Source organism: Lates calcarifer, linkage group LG7_2, assembly GCF_001640805.2.
Source record: "Lates calcarifer isolate ASB-BC8 linkage group LG7_2, TLL_Latcal_v3, whole genome shotgun sequence".
Taxonomy (NCBI): domain Eukaryota; kingdom Metazoa; phylum Chordata; class Actinopteri; family Centropomidae; genus Lates; species Lates calcarifer.
Window position 1 is genome coordinate 2,623,634 of NC_066854.1, and position 10,914 is coordinate 2,634,547.

The 10,914-nt window shown below is 43.6% G+C and overlaps 1 protein-coding gene across 1 annotated transcript; it reads right to left on the bottom strand.

The window, feature by feature from the left end:
- Window positions 1-34: 34 nt before the first annotated feature.
- On the bottom strand, window positions 35-10,885 carry mpp4b (MAGUK p55 scaffold protein 4b). The gene is made up of 22 exons (XM_018661171.2): window positions 9,964-10,885; window positions 9,096-9,218; window positions 8,879-9,000; window positions 8,351-8,428; window positions 8,170-8,253; window positions 7,915-8,046; window positions 4,648-4,729; window positions 4,087-4,172; window positions 3,912-3,983; window positions 3,632-3,828; window positions 3,488-3,546; window positions 3,371-3,388; window positions 3,246-3,287; window positions 3,119-3,139; window positions 2,954-2,968; window positions 2,728-2,769; window positions 2,436-2,609; window positions 2,276-2,356; window positions 2,041-2,134; window positions 1,502-1,610; window positions 1,247-1,381; window positions 35-1,086 (listed from the first exon to the last, which is right to left on the bottom strand). Exons 2-22 carry the CDS (start codon window positions 9,151-9,153, stop codon window positions 895-897), a joined length of 1,893 nt encoding a protein of 630 aa, XP_018516687.1. The 5' UTR covers window positions 9,154-9,218; window positions 9,964-10,885; the 3' UTR covers window positions 35-894.
- Between the last annotated feature and the right edge of the window lie 29 nt (window positions 10,886-10,914).

Consider the following 10,914-nt stretch of genomic DNA (forward strand, 5'->3'; position numbering starts at 1 on the left):
AATAAATGACTAAATAAATTAAAATATAAACAAATTACTATCAGAATTAGTTTATTAACATCACAAACATGTACAAATATTAACATGCCATTGCTCTGCTTGCACTTTTGTTGCATTTCACCCTGAAAAACATGGTTTTTGAAATAAGGACACAAAGTGTATTTTTTGTGAGAGTTTGCCAAATACAGCATTTTGTTAATCTTAAACTTTTTGGCATGCAATGACACACGTTAAAACTATAGGAAAACACAAAGAAATGTTAGCAATGACAAAAAACAAAACAAAACACTGAACAAGATTGAAAAAAAAAACCCCAACAGTTTTGCTTTCTAGTTTGTAAACATCGATTGGAAAAAGATCATATTCTTTATTGCAGGTCTGTGTTGCAAGGGTGGGGAGCAGGGCAAGAAATTAACCTGTTTTGTTCAGATTAAAGCTGCATGCAAGACAGGAAACAACCTTTTTAAGGAGCTCTCTCACCATAATAATTTAAACATCCCGTAGCTCCAATAACACATTAGAAGAAGGGGCCCCTGATTGTAGAGATATTGTAACCATCTAAAAACAGTTAGTCTTACTGCTAGGTAAAAGAAAAAAGCAAGCTGACTGAGATTCAGGGACTTCTTTGGGCTTGAGTCCAGCTTCATCTTGTGTTTGGGGATTTGAAATGGCTTAAGAACCAGATCAAGCGCACCAGAAACACCAAGATCAAAATGTTTGGATTTGTTTTCATGCCCTACTCCCCTAAAACATGTAGTGTTAGACATAAAACAAACTGACAGCAATGTAAAGCTTTTCGAGATGATATTCCAAACTTTCAGTCTCCAAAATTTGCTGCCATAATAAAAAGGGGTCACATCTTTCGTCCCCTTGTTTCCTCCTCTGTCTTCTCTTTTACGACTCAGACGTGGGTCGTATCCAGCTGGCGGGGACCCACTGCGGCTCGTCCTGTGCCTTCCTCACCGCCGTCAGCAGCTGGACGCAGGAGTCCTGCAGCTCATCGTTAACAATCACGTGGTCAAAGAACTGCCAGAAGTGGGACTCGATCTTTCGGGCTGATTCTTCCATCTCCTGGAAGTCTTCATTCTGTAAGAGGATGAAAATGTCAGATTCAGCTAGACTAAAATTCACAGTTCATACTGTCACTGAACACAATGAACACACTGAATACTGTTCAAATGTGACAGTAGGAAAACCCGACTTAGAACAGACCAGGATAATAAAATGCAGCAGTGGGAGAGCTCACTTTAAACGGCCGGTTGACGTAGTAGTTGGTGGTGATGTATGAGTCCTGTCTGGTCTCCCTGAGGCGCTCCACAGACGGAGGCTTCACATAAATGATGTAGGCCCTCAGTTCGTGGGTCCTCACTGCCTGAATGGCCTGAACCCAGAGATAAAACACAAATAAAGAACTTTCAAATTAAAGCTACTGTTTGTACCTTTTTATAAAAGTGATACCGTCATCCTCAGTGGGGGCTTTGAAACTTGATGTTGTATTTACGTTTGGCTCGATGTCAATGACACATATCCTCCCGCTGTTTAACACGTCCTTCACAGAGTCAATGCTGGTGCCGTACAGATTCCCTTTATACTCGCCGTACTCTAGAAACCTGTTGAACATCATCAGTTTATGTCAAACAAATGGGAACTAGAAACACTTGATGCTTAAAACAATGATTTCTCAGCTCATTTTGTGCAGATTGTGACTGTAATATGAGTTATGATACATGCAGACACAGCTTTTTATAATTTCACACTTTAAATCACATCAACCCAAACAGACTTATCAGTTTAATGTTGTTAAACACCAGGACACAGCACTAAACTCTGCATCTTCCTCTCACATTTAATAACAGAAAAATGTGATTGTCTCTCAGAGTTACTTTGTCAGACCAGTGTTATAAACTCTCTGATGATGTTACAGACAGGATGAATGAGAAAAATTCCTCATAAATATGTTATTATATTCAGTGCATGAGCATTCGGTAATTTGAAAATCATAAAGGTGAATATATTGTGTTTAGACTGAGACAGTTGTACCTGTTGTTATAAACCATGTTGTCGAAGATTTCTCGGCTGGTGAAGAAATATTCTCTTCCAGACTCCTCGTATGCTTTGGGTGCTCTTGTGGTGTCTGGTCGAAGGGAAAAAAGAACAACTCATTATTTTCAGTTATTTAACAACTTGTTTTTCATGTTTTGTTTGTGTGCTATAAAACATTTTTCAGCCATTTAGTTTACTGTAAATTCATTTGATGATAATAATTGATACACACGAGGTAAAGCTCCCTGGAAGAGGTTGGGGTTCATCTCAATCAAGCGCCTCCGAAGTTCATTCACACCCACACCAGATGGACCTGAGGAAAAACAGGAATCATATTCATATTCATTCACCTGTCCATGTTATATTTTTCCATACCCAAAAGTTTAGTGTACCTATGAGGGCGATGAGGCGGTGTGTGTCCTGTGGGTGGCGCTGGTAGCGCACCACCTCCTCGTAGGGGCTGTTGAGGGCGCTGTAGCAGCTGCTGGGGCAGCGGGTGTGGCAGGACGGCTGGGTGGTGCTGTGAAACCGGCGCCTGCACAGACGCATGCTGCGCCTGAAGCCCACTGAGGAGAAACATAAACAAAGGACTGATCAGAGACACATTCTCAGAGGAACCTTTCTATAAAACACAAAGAATATGATATGTGATATAAATGACTGCATATATGTTTGAAGACTTACCTAAGTAAATCCCTTCAATGTTGCTGCTGAAGTCATCCTCGTCTGGTTTGATTTGAAGAGAAGCAGAGTGAGATATATGAGGTAAAGATTTGAAAAAAGAAAGAACGACAGACACTGAGGAGACTGTGGCATTTCTAATCAGTATAAAACCAACTAGAATACAGTTTTAAGCAGATTTTCTAAATGTATTTGTCAGATTAAAAGACAAACAGCCCTGTTTTCTCACCCTCTCTGAGCTCCTCTGACATTTCCCCGTCAGACGGCAGGAAAGATTTGGAGAAGAAACAACAACAAAAGCTTCAGACGGTGGGCCGGAAACAAGAGTGAGGGTTTGCATTTGTAACACCGAATACAGAATCAAAACAGATTAAATCAACAAAGACTTACCTACCAGATTCAAATGCCTCCTCATCTGTCAGGAAGAAAAATCAGCAAAGACAGAATAAGTTTGTGGATAAGAAATGAAAAGAGAACATGAACATGTTCGATAAAGGAGGAAATGACAGGTGAGGCTTTACCTGCTTCGACACATTTCTCATCGAGGGCCATCAGGTCTTCTTCTGTGGGTGAAAAATAAATTGTTATATCTGTAACAGAACGTGTTTTAGTATTGCCTAAAACATGAGGTGTAATCTCTCCTTACCTTCTTCTACAGTGCTCACTTCAGTAAGCGTGGAGTAAAACACAATGAAAACTCAACTGTGAAACCAGGTTGTTCAAGGACTGAAACTGTTTATTTAAAAAGTCTGAGATGACTTACAGGTCTGGATGCAGGCATGTGGTTGATAAGGCTGAGACCACCAGAACTCCCTCTGCTTCCTGTGACAACAAACAGATTCAGGTTTAAACTATGACAAGATATTTAAAGACTAAATAAAACTTCTTAAAAACTAAGTCTCCTGACCGTTTGAGCAGGTTGGTGGACGGGATGAGGCCGGCGCAGGACGTGTTGCTGGGCAGTTTCTTAGCCTGCCACCAGAGGGCGTCCGTCTGGTCCACGATCTCCAGGACGTCGCCTTTTCTGAAGCTCATACCAGCGTCGGCGCAGGGGATGGCCGGGTCCTGCTGAGGGCTGTAGTCGGCCATGGCCCGAACATAGAGCTAACACCAGACAAGTTTGTTTATAGTGACGATATGTAGAAGTGTAGAGGTATAAGAATGAAGTAGGTCTGATGATGATTTACCATCGTCTGGTTGTGGACCGGCCTTTCTGTGATGGGAACAACCTTAAACATGATGGTGCCCTGCGACCTCGCCTGCTGGTTGTTTGTAAAGAAACATGCATTTTAAATCATTATTCATTGTAATTTAAATGAACTGTTGAAGAAGACAGGACACAGTAAGAGACCAGTGACCTACCACAACTTGGATAACTTGCTCAGGCTCCATCCCGTCCACCGGAAAACCATTCACCTCTATGATCCTGTCCCCTGCATGGAGCAGACCTACAAACACACACATGAATACAAATTAAACAATAAGGCTTTACCTTTTGTTTTATAAACTTAAAGTGCTTATTTCAGTGTGAAACAGAGAGATTCAAATCCATTTTAAGTAACAAAAACAAGATTATTTCATAATCCTTAGATAAACACACAGCTAAAAAAAAGAGCTGCATCTCGTGGTCTTCTTCAGTGAATGCAGCTGGTTGAACTTTGATCATGTTATAAAGCGAAGGCCTGAGGAGCCAGTTTCTTTCGCAGAGTGAAGACGGTGAGATGCAGCTCAAAGCTCTGACAGCTAGTAAGTTGAGCTGAGGTTAAAAAACACTGGGAGTCAAGATTGTGAGAGTTTTTAAAGGGGAAATGCTCTCTCAGTTGTTTCCTTGTCATTAACAAAATCAAGTTATTTCAGCTCCTGGTTAACAATACAAAGCTGAAACATACAGTAAACTGATGACATTTGGGAGAACAAACTCACCACTTCGATCAGCCAGCCCGCCATGAATCACCCGAGCAATGAAAATCTCTCCTGTGATCTCATTTCTCTTTATAGTTGCTCCCTGGAACAAAAAAGACAAGAACAGTGAGTAATAAATACACCTGCTGTAACGTGAAGGTCCAGTCGAATCACACGAAGCAGAGGAAGAATGAAACTGATGCAGTCTGTGGGAAGCAACAACAGGACGTGAAATGGAAGAAGAGCTGGTTTAAGTCACGACAAACAAAACAAGCAGAGCTCCACATGAATGAACACTGGTGAAGTCAAAACGAAGGCTCAAGATGTAAGACATGGAAAGCCGGAGTGGAAGTATGAAGGAATGGAATGATCCACAACACGATGGACGAAAACCACAAGAAACATCATCTACCACTGTGTGTGTCTGCAGGTCAGCCACTCTGCGGAGACGGCTTGAAAGGACCTAAGAAGTCCATTTTCTGGACGCTCTTCATCGTCTCTCACGTCGCCTTCTTTCTCTTCTTCTTCCGTTGGTGTGAGCGACCTCCTTTCATAGTGTTGGTCTCCTTCGGCTCGTCCAGCAGCCCGTTGGTCAGAGGATGCTTGGACACTTGGAGATCAGCGTGGACGTGCTTCTTTTGTGGCGACAGGGCATATTTGGTTTTCGGGGTGGTTCGAGGTGATCCACGGCAAGATGCAGAGAGACAGCTGGTGCCCTGGGAGGTGGAGGGGGCATCCTGGGAGCTGGTGAGGGAGCTGGAGGAGGAGGAGGGAAGTGAGGGGCAGGAACATCTGGATTGGTGTGTCAAAGATGGACGCTGCCCTCGAGTCTTTGGAGTTTGGCTTTTCTTATGTGCGCTGTCTTGCTCAGTGACAGAAGGCGTTGGGGAGCTGATTTCAGTCCTGGTGGTGGCGAGGAGCGTCTGCAGCCGGTCCACCACCTGAGTGAGGAGGACTAAGGCGTGTGAGTTGTCCTGCACTGTCTCTGACATGCGCTCAGTGGCGGCTGCCATCTTCTCCCCCAGGAGCTTCATGTCCTTGGTGCTGTTCTCCATGGAGCTGGCGGCCAGCTGCACGGTCGTCCTCAGCTCGTCCAGACTCTCCTGCTTGGCGAGCTCCACAGGCGGCACCGGGGGCATCTCCATCACACGGCGGGGGCGCATGGGGCTCGGGGGAGCCGTGCGGATGCGAGGGCTTTGGCTTCGGAGCCGTGGAGGCAGGCCTGGGTGGAGGTAGTCGTTGATGTTAGAGTAGTAGGGTACAGTGAGGCATGGCGGGGACATGGTCCAGCGGCTGGATGTGGGAAGCGGTGACCGCATGCCGACAGACTCTCCTGTTTCATCCTCATTCCCGCTGTCTAGCTCCTCTATGATGTTGTCTCCAATAAGAAAAACAGACATTATTAATCCATGAGAAACCACACGAAGACGTGATGAACAATGGATGAAGAGGATGAAACGACAGATGATGAAAAACGCACAGGGCCTTGTTTCCCGTCAGCATCTAGACTTAGACTGTAACTGAAGATGCTGTTTGTAGATTACATGTGCATTTTAAGAAGCTCCTGAACCTGACAGGTGAACCTCAAACTACAGGTTTCATCCAGGTTTTAACTGGTTTTCCACTGACATACTTTGTTGAGTGATGTTGGATTTAAAATGAGTGATAATATTGCTATGTATCTATGATCGATCATGACCAGGAAACAAGGCCCAGATCTGTTCTTACCAACGATTACAGAGCTGTAGACAGAAGGCGCTGAGCGGTTCAGACTCTGCTCCCAGAGCAGGTTGGTGTAACAGACTCTGCACTGGCTCACTGGTTTGCTACAGCACATCTGACAGTTACTCATCGGCTTATACTGAGGTGGAGGGTACGGCCGAGCCCCTGCTGGGTGACACAGCGGTTCAGTTGGAGGGTAGCTGCCTCTCCGAACGCTACACCACGATGAGCTCTTGACATCCAGGCTCTGTCTCTCAGCTTCAGAGCTCTGGACCCCGACTGCACCACCTCGGTGAAGCCTCTGCCGGGTCAGATGTCTGAGGGTGTCCCAGTGACTGCGGATGCCCCCTCTGAGGCTTTTTGCACAGGGAGGGGAAGCACTGGGCAGCGGCAGCCTGACTCTCTGGTGGTTGCGAAGCTGTGAGACAAAGAGTCACTCAAGGGTAGAGGAAAAAGTTCAACACAGGCACCGGAGATTGAGAAAAAATGCAAGGTTCAGAGATGGATTTGGCAGGCACTGATAATAAATGAGCGTCAGATGTCTCCAAATTATTTTATTTTTCTTAAAAATCCTTCTCTTCCGGAGGTTTTCTGCTGTTAGGAAATTATCTGTAGGCTCCACAGACAATTTAACAAATGAGAGATTATAAAATTCAAACATCTGTTCTCTGCTGGACGCAGTCAGCTGTTTGATTTATATTTGGCAAAAAAAAACCTACATGCTAAAATATCCATGAGCATCTGCTTATGATACTGGTAAAAGCAGCCGCTCTGTGGTCAAATCTATGGAAGAAATATATACTGTAGGGCTTCTTCCTCTTATTCCACATGTGATTATAATTACACATGATAACCCCACACAAACTACAGAACATGAACTAGTAAGGGACTGGTTGTACAACTAATTCTCATTCACTGAAAAGGGAGCCAGTTGTTTCAGCTGGGAGAACTGGTTTAAAGATGGATTTGGTGTCAATGACATGAAAGGAAAAGAAGTAATGTAATAATTGTTGCCACTAAAAGTCAATGATTCAAGACAAACAACGAACAAAGGCATTAAAACATGATTCTAGCCTTTAAACTGAACCTTCCTGGGAAAAAACTCTGACCAAGTTTGCTATGTTTTATTGTCTTCTATCTGTCTTCTTTTTAAAAAACAGCAAACTGAGATTTGTTAATATGATCATGACTCACAAGTCATTTCATTAGACCTATTTTCTATCAGAAAAACAGTCCTGATATTGACCTTAATGGCCTCGAATCAGATCTTTCTCGACTCAGACAGAAAGGTCAACTAAACCATTTAGGTTTTTTGTAGTATGACCTCATGTTCTGAAGCCATTTTTATGCTCTGTGAGGTCTGTCTGATGGGTTTCCCTAATCCCAACCAACCTGTTTTTGTGAAGAGGGATTAAAAAATAAAATTCATAAAGAAAGGAGGGTGATCCCATCAACATGTGGCCTCATTTTCAGGTCACGTATAAAAGTCTGAAAGGCGTTGTCAGTCAGCTAAGGCATTATTTGTATTGCATTATTTATAATTTAACATAATCTCATATAGCTCACCAGAGGCTGTTTGTTTTTGACCAGGCAGACGATCCTGGTGGCCTCCTCATCGTCCGGCAGGTCTTCGGGCATCGGTGGCAGGACTGGCTCAAAGTCCCTCTGGGCCACCGTATCATGAGCTGAGAGCAGAGCCTACAAAAGGTGAAGATCAGACTGAATGGTTGGTTATAGGCTGGTTTTCTCAGCTCGTCTGTACGTGATATAGAAACATAGAAAACAAAAGAATAAACACACAAACACAGACTCATTTCTCACCTGCATGTGAGGCTGCCGCAGGAGACGGTAGAGCTCCTTGGCCTCTTCAGAGCAGCCTGGTAACGCCCTGATGTCGATCAGCACCTACACAGACCGGAAACAATTTTGAAAAAAGACACTTCTGCAAGATGTATGTGAGCAAGACTAATTAATATTATAAAACAACAGTGTGGAGTGTAACCTGAAGTGAGAGTCCTGAAGCATAGTCCAGAGCCGGAGCTGGAGAGTCTCTCAGATGCCTCTGGAGACACTCATAAACCTGAAAACAGTGACAGTGTCAAATCATTAAAAATGCAATAATAAAAGAAGTTATTGTGTTTACAGCAAGTAGTTGAGCAGCTTAAAACAAAAATCTATCGTCACACACTCTGAGGATGTTATATGTTATCATTTTTTCCTTTTCTGTGAGCCAACACTTTCCTCAACCTGCTTCTTTTACATCCACCTAAATGATTGTTCACCACATTTAGAAAAGTAGACATAATACACACACGTGCATAGAGCATAAAGCTGCAAACACAAATTAACCTCCCACTGACAAAAAAAGAAGGTTGAATGTCCAAGTTATGAACTGAGTTCAACAAATAAAGTGTGTTTTTTTACTAGCTGCGATTTTTGTGTAAAAAAACTTAAGTAAAATGAAGTCAACAGCAGAAAGAGAATTACAAAAGTAACTTTTCAGGGAGAGGAGAGGGGAGTGTTTTCAGACCTTGAGCAGCGACTGCAGCCAGGAGGCGTTCAACAAACTGTGGAGAATCTCTGCTCCATCAATGTCCTGATTTACTGACTGTCTCACCTCCTCAATCACATCTGTCAGGATCTGACGCAGACCTACAACACAAACACACGACAACAGGATATCAGACTGTAACAAGAACACTAAAGCAGTAAGTCACCATCATAACATGTAATAATAAACTACTGACCATGTTCTCCAAGTTCACAGTGGGGGTTTAACACCTGAGCCTCCACCGCCTGCCTCATGGTCACTGGACTCCCGACCTCTGACCCCGACCACTCGCTGACCGTTTACCAGGACTGGAAACAACCTGACACACAACAAACCTGCTTTTGTCTTTGGATTGGGAAGAAATTTGGTTTATTTCCTAAAAATACAAAGTTAAGTCATTTAGGAATTAATTGAAGTTAATTAAGACTTTGTTTCAATACCAGTATATCATGACACGTTATAAACATGCACCAAGAGATCAGAGTATAGATCACAGACTTCTGGGCTCATTCTGAGATATCCTTCACCCACTTTGTCTGCTCTGTAATCCATCCAGGCGTGAGCGTGCAGTGGGATCAGGTGGGGAAGTGCAGTCACAATTCCCATCAGTCGTTAGTGTGACTGGGGTCAAGGGGTTAATGGGACACTTTACGGCTGCTTGTAGGAACGACTGGTGATGTAAATATGTGGACACAGTAATAATCTCTGGCTGGTGAACCATCACAGGACAGAAAAAACTTATTCAGCTTTAGTGATATTTGCAGCTGTGATGGTATTTTTTACCTACATTAGGTTAAACTGACATTAGAATTGACCAAAAAAAGGTAGATAAACAGGTTTATGACCCAGATCACAAAGGTGCACGATGTCAGACATGATCTATTTGAGCAAAAATAACCATTAAAAGAAAAGTGGTTGTAAGACTTTAAACAGCTACTCAAGAGGTAAACACCCATCTGGCAAATGTCTGTAGTTAAAGAAGAGGAGGAGGATGATCCCTCTGGCCTTCCTCCAAGCCCTTCTCTCTCTTTATGTCTTTAAAAAAGCAATTTGGTGCATCTTACCTCTACGACCAAGTCCTTATAGACACCACAAGCTTTTATCCTCCAGCTCCTGCAGGTTTCAGCACCGTTACGGGTGCAGGAAAATGTCTATATGATGGGAAAATATTCCCAGGACACTGGACGGAGCACTACGCTTTCATCGAGCTACGGGATAGAGAGAGGGAGAGGGAGAGAGAGAGAGAGGGAGGGCTGTAATCTCTCCCGATCCCACTTAATCCCAGGCAAGTGAGCCGCCTGCCTCTGGCCACCGGAAGCCAGTTCCCTCTCTCTCTCTCCCTCACCGGCTGGCTCGCTGCCGTGGAGCTGCCAAATCTTCTTAACTCTTTCAGCTTTTAGCGGCACGCAGGAGGAGCTATGGGGAGAGGAGGGCTGAGAGAAAGGGAGAAAACGTAGGCATTACTTCAAAAGACAAGAGGAAGGCTTCAAGATCATATTCTTCAACATGTCCTCACAGTTCATAATCTCACTTCAGGGGTGGAGAGTTTTTAGAGTGTTGTTAATTCGACAGGAAATAGGCAGCAGGAGCTGCAAAGGTTGAAAAGGCCTCTAATGGGTAGTTAAAAGATCTGCTAATCTGCCACAACAGCTGGAGTTAATGAAGAGTGGACATGTCACTCAGATAAACAGTCTTTTACTCTCCTTAATCAAGCCCAGAACGGGGGTAATCTCCTCATCTGTAATCTAATTCCCTAAGAAATTCAACAAAATCTCCTCTCCCTGCAGCTACAAACAAAGTCCTTAGATGTCATATCGTGACCAAAACACCCAGATTATCCCTTTGCACTTGACAAAAAAGGTTTAAGGCTCTGAACACACAAGGTTTATGTTTGTTGGTGAATTCTCACCCTAACTCAAGACTCAAAAAGAAGATGATTTGTCAGCGGCTCTGCAGCGATAACACCCACCACCTGTAAAAAAGCATCTGCAATTAAAAGGGAAAATACACACAAA

Coding starts and splice junctions, on each gene's coding strand:
- mpp4b (XM_018661171.2), bottom strand. CDS start 9,153: ATGAGGCAGGCGGTGGAGGCTCAGGTGTTAAACCCCCACTGTGAACTT. Junction 2,357..2,435: donor CCGCCTCATCGCCCTCATAG/GTACACTAAACT, acceptor GTTTTTCCTCAG/GTCCATCTGGTGTGGGTGTG. Junction 1,382..1,501: donor TCATTGACATCGAGCCAAAC/GTAAATACAACA, acceptor CTCTGGGTTCAG/GCCATTCAGGCAGTGAGGAC.